Source organism: Electrona antarctica, assembly GCF_951216825.1.
Source record: "Electrona antarctica genome assembly, chromosome: 3".
Taxonomy (NCBI): Eukaryota; Metazoa; Chordata; class Actinopteri; order Myctophiformes; family Myctophidae; genus Electrona; species Electrona antarctica.
The window spans coordinates 62,726,047-62,744,947 of record NC_136808.1 but is presented as its reverse complement, the minus strand read 5'-3'; the positions used below and the strand labels follow the sequence as shown (position 1 = coordinate 62,744,947).

At 46.5% G+C, this 18,901-nt stretch overlaps 2 protein-coding genes across 4 annotated transcripts in view; one reads left to right on the top strand and one right to left on the bottom strand.

Annotated features, from left to right (window-relative positions):
• Positions 1–3,538: 3,538 nt before the first annotated feature.
• LOC306919885 (achaete-scute homolog 1b-like) lies at positions 3,539–3,994 on the bottom strand (the record flags this gene model as incomplete). The annotated part of the gene is made up of 1 exon (XM_079496433.1): positions 3,539–3,994. The coding sequence occupies one exon, from the start codon at positions 3,992–3,994 to the stop codon at positions 3,539–3,541; it is 456 nt and encodes a 151-aa protein (XP_079352559.1).
• Positions 3,995–17,028: 13,034 nt separating this feature from the next.
• Positions 17,029–18,901, top strand: part of ttc17 (tetratricopeptide repeat domain 17) — a 72,795-nt gene continuing 70,922 nt past the window's right edge. For 2 of the 3 annotated variants that reach the window (XM_079496158.1, XM_079496157.1), the window contains exon 1: positions 17,032–17,276. In XM_079496158.1, the coding sequence (XP_079352284.1) occupies positions 17,064–17,276 (213 nt within the window). In that variant the 5' untranslated portion in view covers positions 17,032–17,063. Of the gene's footprint in view, positions 17,277–18,901 lie in introns of all 3 variants that reach the window. The other variant, XM_079496159.1, reaches the window with a different exon arrangement.

Here is an 18,901-nt window from a genome sequence, read left to right as displayed (position 1 = left end):
AGGCTCAGTAGTCTCACTGTTAGCATGCTGTTAGCATGTTAGCATGCTGACACCAGACTAGAGGACATGCTGACACCAGACTAGAGGACATGCTGACACCAGACTAGAGGCTACTGTTAGCATGCTGACACCAGACTAGAGGACATGCTGACACCAGACTAGAGGACATGCTGACACCAGACTAGAGGACATGCTGACACCAGACTAGAGGACATGCTGACACCAGACTAGAGGCTACTGTTAGCATGCTGACACCAGACTAGAGGACATGCTGACACCAGACTAGAGGACATGCTGACACCAGACTAGAGGACATGCTGACACCAGACTAGAGGCTACTGTTAGCATGCTGACACCAGACTAGAGGACATGCTGACACCAGACTAGAGGACATGCTGACACCAGACTAGAGGACATGCTGACACCAGACTAGAGGCTACTGTTAGCATGCTGACACCAGACTAGAGGACATGCTGACACCAGACTAGAGGACATGCTGACACCAGACTAGAGGCTACTGTTAGCATGCTGACACCAGACTAGAGGACATGCTGACACCAGACTAGAGGACATGCTGACACCAGACTAGAGGCTACTGTTAGCATGCTGACACCAGACTAGAGGACATGCTGACACCAGACTAGAGGACATGCTGACACCAGACTAGAGGCTACTGTTAGCATGCTGACACCAGACTAGAGGACATGCTGACACCAGACTAGAGGCTACTGTTAGCATGCTGACACCAGACTAGAGGACATGCTGACACCAGACTAGAGGCTACTGTTAGCATGCTGACACCAGACTAGAGGACATGCTGACACCAGACTAGAGGCTACCCCACATGTTAGCATGCTGACACCAGACTAGAGGACATGCTGACACCAGACTAGAGGCTACCCCACATGTTAGCATGCTGACACCAGACTAGAGGACATGCTGACACCAGACTAGAGGCTACCCCACATGTTAGCATGCTGACACCAGACTAGAGGCTACTGTTAGCATGCTGACACCAGACTAGAGGACATGCTGACACCAGACTAGAGGCTACCCCACAAAGGTGGGTCATAATGAGGTCAGCTTTATAAAAAAACCCTCAAACTTCCCTCATTGCAGTGTCATTCATTGCAGTGTCATTCATGTACAGTATAGTATTTATCTGTCAGACCTGTCTGTGTCTGTCAGACCTGTCTGTGTCTGTCAGACCTGTCTGTGTCTGTCAGACCTGTCTGTGTCTGTCAGACCTGTCTGTGTCTTTCAGACCTGTCTGTGTCTGTCAGACCTGTCTGCTGACACCAGACTAGAGGACATGCTGACACCAGACTAGAGGACATGCTGACACCAGACTAGAGGACATGCTGACACCAGACTAGAGGACATGCTGACACCAGACTAGAGGCTACTGTTAGCATGCTGACACCAGACTAGAGGACATGCTGACACCAGACTAGAGGACATGCTGACACCAGACTAGAGGACATGCTGACACCAGACTAGAGGCTACTGTTAGCATGCTGACACCAGACTAGAGGACATGCTGACACCAGACTAGAGGACATGCTGACACCAGACTAGAGGACATGCTGACACCAGACTAGAGGCTACTGTTAGCATGCTGACACCAGACTAGAGGACATGCTGACACCAGACTAGAGGACATGCTGACACCAGACTAGAGGCTACTGTTAGCATGCTGACACCAGACTAGAGGACATGCTGACACCAGACTAGAGGACATGCTGACACCAGACTAGAGGCTACTGTTAGCATGCTGACACCAGACTAGAGGACATGCTGACACCAGACTAGAGGACATGCTGACACCAGACTAGAGGCTACTGTTAGCATGCTGACACCAGACTAGAGGACATGCTGACACCAGACTAGAGGCTACTGTTAGCATGCTGACACCAGACTAGAGGACATGCTGACACCAGACTAGAGGCTACTGTTAGCATGCTGACACCAGACTAGAGGACATGCTGACACCAGACTAGAGGCTACCCCACATGTTAGCATGCTGACACCAGACTAGAGGACATGCTGACACCAGACTAGAGGCTACCCCACATGTTAGCATGCTGACACCAGACTAGAGGACATGCTGACACCAGACTAGAGGCTACCCCACATGTTAGCATGCTGACACCAGACTAGAGGCTACTGTTAGCATGCTGACACCAGACTAGAGGACATGCTGACACCAGACTAGAGGCTACCCCACAAAGGTGGGTCATAATGAGGTCAGCTTTATAAAAAAAAACCTCAAACTTCCCTCATTGCAGTGTCATTCATTGCAGTGTCATTCATGTACAGTATAGTATTTATCTGTCAGACCTGTCTGTGTCTGTCAGACCTGTCTGTGTCTGTCAGACCTGTCTGTGTCTGTCAGACCTGTCTGTGTCTGTCAGACCTGTCTGTGTCTTTCAGACCTGTCTGTGTCTGTCAGACCTGTCTGTGTCTGTCAGACCTGTCTGTGTCTGTCAGACCTGTCTGTGGTCCTCTTTGCCCCTCTATGTGGGTATAAGCACCCCGCAACCTAGCAATGAATCATGTTACAATAAGCACCGCAACCTAGCAATGAATCATGTTACAATAAGGACCCTGCAACCTAGCAATGAATCATGTTACAATAAGCACCGCAACCTAGCAATGAATCATGTTACAATAAGGACCCTGCAACCTAGCAATGAATCATGTTACAATAAGGACCCTGCAACCTAGCAATGAATCATGTTACAATAAGGACCCTGCAACCTAGCAATGAATCATGTTACAATAAGCACCGCAACCTAGCAATGAATCATGTTACAATAAGCACCGCAACCTAGCAATGAATCATGTTACAACGATTCTTATGGTGGCTGGAAATCACAACACCTGTATCAAAGTGTCTGCCTGGTGAGATGCATTCTGGTTGGTAGGGGGCGGGGCTGTAACTGTATTAAAAGGGGTTTTGTGCAGAGTGCTCGCCAGGCCATTCACTGACCCTTACCGATGAGAAGAGGTTCCATACTAGAGGCCTGCAGACCTTAGACCTGTACAATAGTATTATGAAGAGGTTCCATACTAGAGGCCTGCAGACCTTAGACCTGTACAATAGTATTATGAAGAGGTTCCATACTAGAGGCCTGCAGACCTTAGACCTGTACAATAGTATTATGAGAGGTTCCATACTAGAGGCCTGCAGACCATAGACCTGTACAATAGTATTATGAGAAGAGGTGTATCTGGTTAATGAAAATGAACAAAGCACTATTTAGAGACATGGCACAAGTGCGCCACATATTGTGTTTACAGTATATCTACAGTAGGCCTAAAGCCTAATAACCAACAGGTTCAACAACTTGACAGTAACCTATATAGATATAGTACACAGTACACCACCAAACCTGACAGTAACCTATATAGATATAGTACACAGTACACCACCAATCCAACAACCAACAACAGTCGGCATAGTTGAGATTTCAGGCCTATTCATAGTTTTAGGCGATGACCTCAGTATGAATAGACCTTCAGACTATTTCACAACCTACCTGTGGAACCAGGTTGTGAAATCTATAATATCTTGTTCCTCTGGGCTCCAGTGTTCGTAGATCGCCCCCTCCTCCAAAGAAGATGAACAGGTGGAGTGCAGGGGTGACCCACTGGAGCCTGGGGATGGCACTCCGCTGCTCTGAAGCCCCACTGACGCCGCGTTGCTCTCGTCCAGGAGCATCTGCAGGGCTCGGATATACTCCACGGCCGACCGGAGAGTCTCCACCTTACTGAGCTTCCCATTGGCGGCTCCGTTTGGCACATGTTGGCGCAGGGTCTGGAAGCCTGCGTTCACCTGCCTCACCCGGTTCCTCTCCCGCTCGTTTCTGCGCGTCACCGATGCCACCGGCCGCTGCCGAGGGACAAAAGTGAGACCTGCCCCGATTTGGTTTGGACTCTTTTTGCATCGCAGCTGCAGTGGTGATGCGGAGCGCTGTCCTTTCAGCACCATGGGTCTGGACGGGTGGTGTCCTTTCAGCACCATGGGTCTGGACGGGTGGTGTCCTTTCAGCACCATGGGTCTGGACGGGTGGTGTCCTTTCAGCACCATGGGTCTGGACGGGTGGGGTCCTTTCAGCACCATGGGTCTGGACGGGTGCTGTCCTTTCAGCACCATGGGTCTGGACGGGTGGTGTCCTTTCAGCACCATGGGTCTGGACGGGTGGTGTCCTTTCAGCACCATGGGTCTGGACGGGTGGTGTCCTTTCAGCACCATGGGTCTGGACGGGTGCTGTCCTTTCAGCACCATGGGTCTGGACGGGTGGGGTCCTTTCAGCACCATGGGTCTGGACGGGTGGGGTCCTTTCAGCACCATGGGTCTGGACGGGTGCTGTCCTTTCAGCACCATGGGTCTGGACGGGTGCTGTCCTTTCAGCACCATGGGTCTGGACGGGTGGGGTCCTTTCAGCACCATGGGTCTGGACGGGTGGTGTCCTTTCAGCACCATGGGTCTGGACGGGTGCTGTCCTTTCAGCACCATGGGTCTGGACGGGTGGTGTCCTTTCAGCACCATGGGTCTGGACGGGTGGGGTCCTTTCAGCACCATGGGTCTGGACGGGTGCTGTCCTTTCAGCACCATGGGTCTGGACGGGTGCTGTCCTTTCAGCACCATGGGTCTGGACGGGTGGTGTCCTTTCAGCACCATGGGTCTGGACGGGTGGGGTCCTTTCAGCACCATGGGTCTGGACGGGTGGTGTCCTTTCAGCACCATGGGTCTGGACGGGTGGTGTCCTTTCAGCACCATGGGTCTGGACGGGTGGTGTCCTTTCAGCACCATGGGTCTGGACGGGTGCTGTCCTTTCAGCACCATGGGTCTGGACGGGAGGTGTCCTTTCAGCACCATGGGTCTGGACGGGTGGTGTCCTTTCAGCACCATGGGTCTGGACGGGAGGTGTCCTTTCAGCACCATGGGTCTGGACGGGTGGTGTCCTTTCAGCACCATGGGTCTGGACGGGTGGGGTCCTTTCAGCACCATGGGTCTGGACGGGTGCTGTCCTTTCAGCACCATGGGTCTGGACGGGTGGTGTCCTTTCAGCACCATGGGTCTGGACGGGTGGGGTCCTTTCAGCACCATGGGTCTGGACGGGAGGTGTCCTTTCAGCACCATGGGTCTGGACGGGGGGTGTCCTTTCAGCACCATGGGTCTGGACGGGTGGTGTCCTTTCAGCACCATGGGTCTGGACGGGTGGGGTCCTTTCAGCACCATGGGTCTGGACGGGAGGTGTCCTTTCAGCACCATGGGTCTGGACGGGTGGGGTCCTTTCAGCACCATGGGTCTGGACGGGTGGGGTCCTTTCAGCACCATGGGTCTGGACGGGTGGGGTCCTTTCAGCACCATGGGTCTGGACGGGTGCTGTCCTTTCAGCACCATGGGTCTGGACGGGTGGTGTCCTTTCAGCACCATGGGTCTGGACGGGAGGTGTCCTTTCAGCACCATGGGTCTGGACGGGTGGGGTCCTTTCAGCACCATGGGTCTGGACGGGGGGTGTCCTTTCAGCACCATGGGTCTGGACGGGGGGTGTCCTTTCAGCACCATGGGTCTGGACGGGTGGGGTCCTTTCAGCACCATGGGTCTGGACGGGGGGTGTCCTTTCAGCACCATGGGTCTGGACGGGTGGGGTCCTTTCAGCACCATGGGTCTGGACGGGTGGGGTCCTTTCAGCACCATGGGTCTGGACGGGGGGTGTCCTTTCAGCACCATGGGTCTGGACGGGTGGGGTCCTTTCAGCACCATGGGTCTGGACGGGTGGGGTCCTTTCAGCACCATGGGTCTGGACGGGTGGTGTCCTTTCAGCACCATGGGTCTGGACGGGAGGTGTCCTTTGGATCTGGGTGCGCAGCTTCCTCTGTGAGAACCAGGCATGGAGGTCTGGCTTCCTGTTATCATCCGAAGCGTACATTGCGCAAAATGTTGATTCAAAGTGTCCTTCGATGAAGCCATCTCCACTTAGGCCTATACTCAGTCCAAGTTTGAAAAGCCTTTCTATTTCAGTTCTTGAACAAATTAAGCAGAGCAGTGGGGATCGAATGTCCAGCATGAGTCACTCCAGACGCAATGACGGTGGACCTAAAGTGCCCGAGTGGTAGAAACAGCCTTCTTTTCTATGAGATTCCTCACCCCTCCCCGGCGTCCCCGCCCAGCCGTTTGGCAGAGCAGCAGAGTCGTGGGCCAGACGCGTGTCCTCCGGCGGTCTAGGGGCCACTCATTTCCATCTCAATAGGAGGTCCCCCTGGAAGCCAATTGGCTCATTCAAATTATGCCAAAGAGTGTAACTATGATGTAGCCTATAAACATCTTTGAAGGGTCCTTTATTGTCTCAGAGCCAACAAAGTTTTGACAAACCACACAATTGAACACCAGGCATTTGTATCCTGACTATAGGGCCCCGTTTTTGTATTTTCTGCTCAGGCCTATATTATATTCTTTGTTGTCCTACTTTCCTTATCTATTGTTTTTATATGTTTTTTTTAGTGATGCACCGAATATTCGGCCGCAGAAAATATTCGGCAGAAAATGGCTGAAAATGCATTTTCGGCCTATTCGGTTTCGGCCCGAATAGGCAGAAAATATATCACCGAATAGTGTATGCAATTAATGCATTCAAAAGAGCTGAATAAATGTTTTATGGACCCATAATAGTGATTATTATTTAAGTTAAGTTTTGCCATAATCATTTCTTTTGCCATAAATCAGGTAGCTTTAAGGTACAGCCATGACAGCAATGGTAGGAAAAAAGATATATAATATTAATCATATTCGGATATTCGGTATTCGGTTTCGGCCAAGAATTCCCCTTTCGGTGCATCCCTGCTTGGATCTATAAGCCCAGGTTTTTTTTTTACCATTACCAACAACTATAACATGTTGTTATAACATGTTTTACCAACAACTATAACATGTTGTTGTCTCCACCAGGCCGAAGGCATGGGGAGAGAGTATGTTTTGCACTCCGTCCGTCCGTCCGTGTGTGTGTGTGTGTGTGTGTCCGTCCGTCCGTCCTTCCGTCTGTGACCAGCTAATCTCCGGCACCGTTAACCCGGTCGATGCCAACTTTTGCACTCACACTCCCTGGATGCCAACGATGAACCTCTGCCCCAACATTTCCAGAACGGCCTGTTATAGCGCCACCAGGAGGCCGCTTTGTGCAAAACAAGTTTTTGGACAGTACACCTACAGATTTTGTCCAAACATCACGCAAATTGGTACACAGTCTCTCTAGAGCCATTCAACGAAACGGGTCTTTCAGATTTCTCAGACTCCATCCTGATTGGCTAAGATTGGCTTCCAAAGTTCGCAGGAGTGCTCAGTTTCAAACAAAATGCTGCAAATCATGAACACATCGTGTGATTTCCATGAAATTGTGCACACACATTCCCACTAGGCCGAGGAAGAAATGCCAAATGAACATTTTCAACTCATGGTGGCGCTATAACTGGCCGAAAAGTGTTTTTACCTCTAACTGCACGGATCTGTGGATAACTTTGTATGCCAACTCCCTAGAGGCCAAGGAAAAACCTTTGCCTGGAATTTTTCACATCTGCTCTTTATAGCGCCACCAGGAGGCCGACATATGTAAAACACATTTTGTAATATTACTCCTTCAGATTTTATCCAAATTTCACGCAAATCGGTACACATGCTCTTCATAGTCATGTGATCAAGACGGGTTTGTTTGATTTCTCATAATCCACCCTCATTAGCTACGATTGGCTTCTAAACTTTTCAGGAGTAGCCCGCTTTGTACCCATTTTGTACAAATCGCCACAACTACTCAACTCAGCGTCCGATTGTGGTGAAACTGTGCATGCATATTCCCACTAGGCTTTGGAAGAAATGCCAATTGACAGTTTTCAAATCAGCCTCATGGTGGGCGGCGCTACAACAGGCCAAGCCGCGTCACACACACACACACACACACACACACACACACACACACACACACACACACACACACACACACACACACACACACACACACACACACACACACACACACACACACATTTATATTGCTCCTAAACATTTTGCCAAACATCACACACACACACTCCTATCCTCCTGGTGGAGACCTGTGCCCAGAAGGGCACTTTTTCTAGTTATAATATGTTTTACCAACAACTATAACATGTTGTTATAACATGTTTTACCAACAACTATAACATGTTGTTATAACATGTTTTACCAACAACTATAACATGTTGTTATAATATGTTTTACCAACAACTATAACATGTTGTTATAATATGTTTTACCAACAACTATAACATGTTGTTCCCATCATGGAACATTTAGTTCTTCCCATGGAAAGAACTAACATACCAGTATTAATATGCAAGAACTAACATACCAGTATTAATATGCAAGAACTAACATACCAGTATTAATATGCAAGAACTAACATACCAGTATGAATATGCAAGAACTAACATACCGGTATTAATATGCAAGAACTAACATACCAGTATTAATATGCAAGAACTAACATACCAGTATTAATATGCAAGAACTAACATACCAGTATTAATATGCAAGAACTAACATACCAGTATTAATATGCAAGAACTAACATACCGGTATTAATATGCAAGAACTAACATACCAGTATTAATATGCAAGAACTAACATACCAGTATTAATATGCAAGAACTAACATACCAGTATTAATATGCAAGAACTAACATACCAGTATTAATATGCAAGAACTAACATACCAGTATGAATATGCAAGAACTAACATACCGGTATTAATATGCAAGAACTAACATACCAGTATTAATATGCAAGAACTAACATACCAGTATTAATATGCAAGAACTAACATACCAGTATTAATATGCAATAACTAACATACCAGTATTAATATGCAAGAACTAACATACCAGTATTAATATGCAAGAACTAACATACCAGTATTAATATGCAAGAACTAACATACCAGTATTAATATGCAAGAACTAGCATACCAGTATTAATATGCAAGAACTAACATACCGGTATTAATATGCAAGAACTAACATACCAGTATTAATATGCATATGTAAACTGCCATGTTCAGTAGCAGATCCATCTACACCGACCACAACAATACACCATTATATCCACTGAACATTTTAGCTAATGCATTTTTGCACGATTGTATACTTATTGTATGCCTATAGATTCTGTAGCCTACTTCCACTGACATTTAATATTTCTTATCTCATTCTTGTCTCATTTGTGTCATTCTTTATAGTGTAAATAGGCAAGTCTGAAATACAAATGCAAATACAAAGGCGTCAATTACATTTTTGATATTAGTAAATTAATATATGATTAATTTATTTATATTGACCCTATAAACAAATTATGGGCTTGGCTTTTCCCACTCATTTCGTAATGAAATCTTGTCTGGCTCATGGTCATGGTCATGGTTACTTTGTTTCCTGCACCATGTCTCATGGTCATGGTTACTTTGTTTCCTGCACCATGTCTCATGGTCATGGTCATGGTTACTTTGTTTCCTGCACCATGTCTCATGGTCATGGTCATGGTTACTTTGTTTCCTGCACCATGTCTCATGGTCATGGTCATGGTTACTTTGTTTCCTGCACCATGTCTCATGGTCATGGTTACTTTGTTTCCTGCACCATGTCTCATGGTATGGTCATGGTTACTTTGTTTCCTGCACCATGTCTCATGGTCATGGTTACTTTGTTTCCTGCACCATGTCTCATGGTCATGGTTACTTTGTTTCCTGCACCATGTCTCATGGTATGGCTCATGGTTACTTTGTTTCCTGCACCATGTCTCATGGTCATGGTTACTTTGTTTCCTGCACCATGTCTCATGGTCATGGTTACTTTGTTTCCTGCACCATGTCTCATGGTCATGGTTACTTTGTTTCCTGCACCATGTCTCATGGTCATGGTTACTTTGTTTCCTGCACCATGTCTCATGGTCATGGTTACTTTGTTTCCTGCACCATGTCTCATGGTCATGGTTACTTTGTTTCCTGCACCATGTCTCATGGTCATGGTCATGGTTACTTTGTTTCCTGCACCATGTCTCATGGTCATGGTCATGGTTACTTTGTTTCCTGCACCATGTCTCATGGTCATGGTTACTTTGTTTCCTGCACCATGTCTCATGGTCATGGTTACTTTGTTTCCTGCACCATGTCTCATGGTCATGGTTACTTTGTTTCCTGCACCATGTCTCATGGTATGGTCATGGTTACTTTGTTTCCTGCACCATGTCTCATGGTCATGGTTACTTTGTTTCCTGCACCATGTCTCATGGTCATGGTTACTTTGTTTCCTGCACCATGTCTCATGGTCATGGTTACTTTGTTTCCTGCACCATGTCTCATGGTATGGTCATGGTTACTTTGTTTCCTGCACCATGTCTCATGGTCATGGTTACTTTGTTTCCTGCACCATGTCTCATGGTATGGTCATGGTTACTTTGTTTCCTGCACCATGTCTCATGGTCATGGTTACTTTGTTTCCTGCACCATGTCTCATGGTCATGGTTACTTTGTTTCCTGCACCATGTCTCATGGTAGGGTCATGGTTACTTTGTTTCCTGCACCATGTCTCATGGTCATGGTTACTTTGTTTCCTGCACCATGTCTCATGGTATGGTCATGGTTACTTTGTTTCCTGCACCATGTCTCATGGTCATGGTTACTTTGTTTCCTGCACCATGTCTCATGGTCATGGTTACTTTGTTTCCTGCACCATGTCTCATGGTCATGGTCATGGTTACTTTGTTTCCTGCACCATGTCTCATGGTCATGGTTACTTTGTTTCCTGCACCATGTCTCATGGTCATGGTCATGGTTACTTTGTTTCCTGCACCATGTCTCATGGTCATGGTCACTTTGTTTCCTGCACCATGTCTCATGGTATGGTCATGGTTACTTTGTTTCCTGCACCATGTCTCATGGTCATGGTTACTTTGTTTCCTGCACCATGTCTCATGGTCATGGTCACTTTGTTTCCTGCACCATGTCTCATGGTATGGTCATGGTTACTTTGTTTCCTGCACCATGTCTCATGGTCATGGTTACTTTGTTTCCTGCACCATGTCTCATGGTCATGGTCACTTTGTTTCCTGCACCATGTCTCATGGTCATGGTTACTTTGTTTCCTGCACCATGTCTCATGGTCATGGTTACTTTGTTTCCTGCACCATGTCTCATGGTATGGTCATGGTTACTTTGTTTCCTGCACCATGTCTCATGGTCATGGTTACTTTGTTTCCTGCACCATGTCTCATGGTCATGGTTACTTTGTTTCCTGCACCATGTCTCATGGTCATGGTTACTTTGTTTCCTGCACCATGTCTCATGGTATGGTCATGGTTACTTTGTTTCCTGCACCATGTCTCATGGTCATGGTTACTTTGTTTCCTGCACCATGTCTCATGGTCATGGTTACTTTGTTTCCTGCACCATGTCTCATGGTATGGTCATGGTCACTTTGTTTCCTGCACCATGTCTCATGGTCATGGTTACTTTGTTTCCTGCACCATGTCTCATGGTCATGGTTACTTTGTTTCCTGCACCATGTCTCATGGTCATGGTTACTTTGTTTCCTGCACCATGTCTCAGGGTCATGGTTACTTTGTTTCCTGCACCATGTCTCATGGTCATGGTTACTTTGTTTCCTGCACCATGTCTCATGGTCATGGTTACTTTGTTTCCTGCACCATGTCTCATGGTCATGGTTACTTTGTTTCCTGCACCATGTCTCATGGTCATGGTTACTTTGTTTCCTGCACCATGTCTCATGGTCATGGTTACTTTGTTTCCTGCACCATGTCTCATGGTCATGGTTACTTTGTTTCCTGCACCATGTCTCATGGTCATGGTCACTTTGTTTCCTGCACCATGTCTCATGGTATGGTCATGGTTACTTTGTTTCCTGCACCATGTCTCATGGTCATGGTTACTTTGTTTCCTGCACCATGTCTCATGGTCATGGTTACTTTGTTTCCTGCACCATGTCTCATGGTCATGGTTACTTTGTTTCCTGCACCATGTCTCATGGTCATGGTTACTTTGTTTCCTGCACCATGTCTCATGGTCATGGTTACTTTGTTTCCTGCACCATGTCTCATGGTCATGGTTACTTTGTTTCCTGCACCATGTCTCATGGTCATGGTTACTTTGTTTCCTGCACCATGTCTCATGGTCATGGTTACTTTGTTTCCTGCACCATGTCTCATGGTCATGGTTACTTTGTTTCCTGCACCATGTCTCATGGTCATGGTTACTTTGTTTCCTGCACCATGTCTCATGGTCATGGTTACTTTGTTTCCTGCACCATGTCTCATGGTCATGGTTACTTTGTTTCCTGCACCATGTCTACTTATGGCTCATGGTTACTTTGTTTCCTGCACCATGTCTCATGGTCATGGTTACTTTGTTTCCTGCACCATGTCTCATGGTCATGGTCACTTTGTTTCCTGCACCATGTCTCATGGTCATGGTTACTTTGTTTCCTGCACCATGTCTCATGGTCATGGTCATGGTTACTTTGTTTCCTGCACCATGTCTCATGGTCATGGTTACTTTGTTTCCTGCACCATGTCTCATGGTCATGGTCATGGTTACTTTGTTTCCTGCACCATGTCTACTTATGGCTCATGGTTACTTTGTTTCCTGCACCATGTCTCATGGTCATGGTTACTTTGTTTCCTGCACCATGTCTCATGGTCATGGTTACTTTGTTTCCTGCACCATGTCTCATGGTCATGGTTACTTTGTTTCCTGCACCATGTCTCATGGTCATGGTTACTTTGTTTCCTGCACCATGTCTCATGGTCATGGTTACTTTGTTTCCTGCACCATGTCTCATGGTCATGGTTACTTTGTTTCCTGCACCATGTCTCATGGTCATGGTTACTTTGTTTCCTGCACCATGTCTACTTATGGCTCATGGTTACTTTGTTTCCTGCACCATGTCTCATGGTCATGGTTACTTTGTTTCCTGCACCATGTCTCATGGTCATGGTCACTTTGTTTCCTGCACCATGTCTCATGGTCATGGTTACTTTGTTTCCTGCACCATGTCTACTTATGGCTCATGGTTACTTTGTTTCCTGCACCATGTCTCATGGTCATGGTTACTTTGTTTCCTGCACCATGTCTCATGGTCATGGTTACTTTGTTTCCTGCACCATGTCTCATGGTCATGGTTACTTTGTTTCCTGCACCATGTCTCATGGTCATGGTTACTTTGTTTCCTGCACCATGTCTCATGGTCATGGTCATGGTTACTTTGTTTCCTGCACCATGTCTCATGGTCATGGTTACTTTGTTTCCTGCACCATGTCTCATGGTCATGGTTACTTTGTTTCCTGCACCATGTCTCATGGTCATGGTTACTTTGTTTCCTGCACCATGTCTCATGGTCATGGTTACTTTGTTTCCTGCACCATGTCTCAGGGTCATGGTTACTTTGTTTCCTACACCATGTCTCATGGTCATGGTTACTTTGTTTCCTGCACCATGTCTCATGGTCATGGTTACTTTGTTTCCTGCACCATGTCTCATGGTCATGGTTACTTTGTTTCCTGCACCATGTCTCATGGTCATGGTTACTTTGTTTCCTGCACCATGTCTCATGGTCATGGTTACTTTGTTTCCTGCACCATGTCTCATGGTCATGGTTACTTTGTTTCCTGCACCATGTCTCATGGTCATGGTTACTTTGTTTCCTGCACCATGTCTCATGGTCATGGTTACTTTGTTTCCTGCACCATGTCTCATGGTCATGGTTACTTTGTTTCCTGCACCATGTCTCATGGTCATGGTTACTTTGTTTCCTGCACCATGTCTCATGGTCATGGTTACTTTGTTTCCTGCACCATGTCTCATGGTCATGGTTACTTTGTTTCCTGCACCATGTCTCATGGTCATGGTTACTTTGTTTCCTGCACCATGTCTACTTATGGCTCATGGTTACTTTGTTTCCTGCACCATGTCTCATGGTCATGGTTACTTTGTTTCCTGCACCATGTCTCATGGTCATGGTCACTTTGTTTCCTGCACCATGTCTCATGGTCATGGTTACTTTGTTTCCTGCACCATGTCTCATGGTCATGGTCATGGTTACTTTGTTTCCTGCACCATGTCTCATGGTCATGGTTACTTTGTTTCCTGCACCATGTCTCATGGTCATGGTCATGGTTACTTTGTTTCCTGCACCATGTCTACTTATGGCTCATGGTTACTTTGTTTCCTGCACCATGTCTCATGGTCATGGTTACTTTGTTTCCTGCACCATGTCTCATGGTCATGGTTACTTTGTTTCCTGCACCATGTCTCATGGTCATGGTTACTTTGTTTCCTGCACCATGTCTCATGGTCATGGTTACTTTGTTTCCTGCACCATGTCTCATGGTCATGGTTACTTTGTTTCCTGCACCATGTCTCATGGTCATGGTTACTTTGTTTCCTGCACCATGTCTCATGGTCATGGTTACTTTGTTTCCTGCACCATGTCTACTTATGGCTCATGGTTACTTTGTTTCCTGCACCATGTCTCATGGTCATGGTTACTTTGTTTCCTGCACCATGTCTCATGGTCATGGTCACTTTGTTTCCTGCACCATGTCTCATGGTCATGGTTACTTTGTTTCCTGCACCATGTCTACTTATGGCTCATGGTTACTTTGTTTCCTGCACCATGTCTCATGGTCATGGTTACTTTGTTTCCTGCACCATGTCTCATGGTCATGGTTACTTTGTTTCCTGCACCATGTCTCATGGTCATGGTTACTTTGTTTCCTGCACCATGTCTCATGGTCATGGTTACTTTGTTTCCTGCACCATGTCTCATGGTCATGGTCATGGTTACTTTGTTTCCTGCACCATGTCTCATGGTCATGGTTACTTTGTTTCCTGCACCATGTCTCATGGTCATGGTTACTTTGTTTCCTGCACCATGTCTCATGGTCATGGTTACTTTGTTTCCTGCACCATGTCTCATGGTCATGGTTACTTTGTTTCCTGCACCATGTCTCAGGGTCATGGTTACTTTGTTTCCTACACCATGTCTCATGGTCATGGTTACTTTGTTTCCTGCACCATGTCTCATGGTCATGGTTACTTTGTTTCCTGCACCATGTCTCATGGTCATGGTTACTTTGTTTCCTGCACCATGTCTCATGGTATGGTCATGGTTACTTTGTTTCCTGCACCATGTCTCATGGTATGGTCATGGTTACTTTGTTTCCTGCACCATGTCTCATGGTCATGGTTACTTTGTTTCCTGCACCATGTCTCATGGTCATGGTTACTTTGTTTCCTGCACCATGTCTCATGGTCATGGTCATGGTTACTTTGTTTCCTGCACCATGTCTCATGGTCATGGTTACTTTGTTTCCTGCACCATGTCTCAGGGTCATGGTTACTTTGTTTCCTGCACCATGTCTCATGGTCATGGTTACTTTGTTTCCTGCACCATGTCTCATGGTCATGGTTACTTTGTTTCCTGCACCATGTCTCATGGTCATGGTTACTTTGTTTCCTGCACCATGTCTCATGGTCATGGTTACTTTGTTTCCTGCACCATGTCTCATGGTCATGGTTACTTTGTTTCCTGCACCATGTCTCATGGTCATGGTTACTTTGTTTCCTGCACCATGTCTCATGGTCATGGTTACTTTGTTTCCTGCACCATGTCTCATGGTCATGGTTACTTTGTTTCCTGCACCATGTCTCATGGTCATGGTTACTTTGTTTCCTGCACCATGTCTCATGGTATGCTCATGGTTACTTTGTTTCCTGCACCATGTCTACTTATGGCTCATGGTTACTTTGTTTCCTGCACCATGTCTCATGGTCATGGTTACTTTGTTTCCTGCACCATGTCTCATGGTCATGGTTACTTTGTTTCCTACACCATGTCTCATGGTATGCTCATGGTTACTTTGTTTCCTGCACCATGTCTACTTATGGCTCATGGTTACTTTGTTTCCTGCACCATGTCTACTTATGGCTCATGGTTACTTTGTTTCCTGCACCATGTCTCATGGTCATGGTTACTTTGTTTCCTGCACCATGTCTCATGGTCATGGTTACTTTGTTTCCTACACCATGTCTCATGGTCATGGTCATGGTTACTTTGTTTCCTGCACCATGTCTACTTATGGCTCATGGTTACTTTGTTTCCTGCACCATGTCTACTTAATTGTCTTGTATAGATGTCTGTTTTTTATAGTTTTATCACCACTTTTGAACAGAGACTGCTCAGGAAAATTAGCTTCTGATTAACTCTGGCTCATTTACATGGATGTGAAAGCTGAAGTGTTGATTAATAATGTGCATTATCCCCCCAACAAAAAAATCGTACTCGGACACAGCCAGGGACCCATGATGGGACACAGCCAGGGACCCATGATGGGACACAGCCAGGGACCCATGATGGGACACAGCCAGGGACACACAAAGCTCCGTATAGGCATTATTAGGCACTCAAAAACACACTAAAAGATAAGGAATAAAAACATTAAAACAGTGAAAAGAGTTAGATATGAGGAAAGCAATACTGAAGAGGTCCAGTTGGTGGCGGCAATACCCCTGTTGGTTCAGCACGCATGCATTAATATAACCCCCCATAGAAGCAGAACCGCCGAGCAGTAAAGAGGATGTAGCAGACCTTGATTATACCCTGTAGGAAGGGTTTGCTCCGCCTCAGACCATTGGGTCTGGGTGGTAGAATGGATTGAATAGTTTTGCAAGGGGATATGGTGAAGGGCACTGCAAATAAGTTGCACTGTCTGATATAGGTTTTGTTTTGTTTGTATAGGTTTTGTTTTGTTTGTATAGCTTTTGTTTTGTAATGTAACTCAGGAATCCAATAAGTAGGATGAATCAAGACACCAGTAGGTGGCGGTAATGCACATATTTGTTTGCCAACCGCCAATAAACCCCACTAGAAGAAGAAGAAGAGGATGTAGCAGCAGAAGAAGAAGGAGGAGGAGAAGAAGAAGAAGAGCATTAAAAAAAGGAGACCAATACAGTTTAAAAATGGCGGAGCTCAGGAGGAGAAGCTACGCTGACTCTGGGTCTTCTCCGTCTCCGTGCCGCCGCGGCGGCCTCTCCTCTCCCTCCACGCCGCTGCAGACGCGCTGCGGCCCGGCGGGCAGCCTGCTGGTCCTCCTCTGCGTGGTGTTGCTGGCCGAGCCGGGCGGAGCCACGACCCACTGGGTCGTCACGGAGGACGGCAAGATCCAACAGCAGGTGAGGAAAACAAACAGACCGACCGACATGCTAACCCAGGGGCAGCTTAGACGATGGAGAGGAGCCACTATATTATCCACACGAACTCCCTAGGGCCATATATTACTGTCCTAGCAAAAATAGCCGATCTACAAGCTCAACGTTTTGAGCTTGTAGATCAGCTATTTTTGCTATATTTGAATTGAAAACCTGAATATTTCTTTTGCTATTTTTTAAAATGGAATCCTGAAAAGTAACCTTTATTGAATTTCAAATGCATTTAGTTATAGTTATGTTAACATAACTATTTGGACACAAAAAGACTAACATTTTAGTCATTAAGTAGGCTACTACTCATTTAATACTAGTCCAGAAGTAATTAAAGCGGGCTTGGAATTATAAGCTGAAATCAATACTATATCAACATGAGGGCCACATTAAGTGAAGGTGGGGGCCGCATGTGGCCCCCGGGCCCCCGGGACAGTTGCTATTTGGCTACAAGCTGTCAACGCGAGACGCGCTGACGGCTTGTAGATCTGTTCTTTATTTCCCAAGGCGACACCGCAGTACTGAGGAATGTATATATGCTAGCCTATTAGCAGCTAACGGTGCAGCTAGCCAACCTTGCTGATTATTATTTCAATTATTGATTAACCCACATAAAATATGAGTTGTTGACAGTGTCACGTGTGTCTTTGTGGTTTATTAAAACAAGGCCAGCAGCTTATGATTGACATTAGTTGGGGCCATATGTTATGTTATCTATATGATTCATTGATTGTATTTTAGTAAACATTTATAGGAATACATAGACTGACTGTCTGACACGTTATCATTGTTATCATTCCTGTTCTATTCTTTGACTATACGTATAGAAGTGTCTATTTGTACGTCTCTAAATGTTTTGATGAATTGATCACAGTGGACCCTCTTGTAAACAAGTGTAATGCTTAATTGGGTCGTCCACTCACAGTTAACAGTCTTTGTATTGAGTTTGTGCTTGAAATGTACTGTAATTCTGCAAACTGTTAATAAATATTTCAATCAATCAATCAAAAACTCCCACTTTGGAACTATTATACCAGTAAGATGCCTGAGGGCGAGGTCGCGTACGCATCCGCCTGGGTGACAGCAGACTGCTGGGCGAGCGCTGGCGCTCTGAAATGGGGGGTCAGATCAACATATCCGCCTGGGTGACAGCAGACTGCTGGGCGAGCGCTGGCGCTCTGAAATGGGGGGTCAGATCAACATATCCGCCTGGGTGACAGCAGACTGCTGGGCGAGCGCTGGCGCTTTGAAATGGGGTGGTCAGATCAACATATCCGCCTGGGTGACAGCAGACTGCTGGGCGAGCGCTGGCGCTTTGAAATGGGGTGGTCAGATCAACATATCCGCCTGGGTGACAGCAGACTGCTGGGCGAGCGCTGGCGCTTTGAGATGGGGGGGGTCAGATCAACATATCCGCCTGGGTGACAGCAGACTGCTGGGCTGGCGCTTTGAAATGGGGGGGTCAGATCAACATATCCGCCTGGGTGACAGCAGACTGCTGGGCGAGCGCTGGCGCTTTGAAATGTGGGGGGTCAGATCAACATATCCGCCTGGGTGACAGCAGACTGCTGGGTGAGCGCTGGCGCTTTGAAATGGGG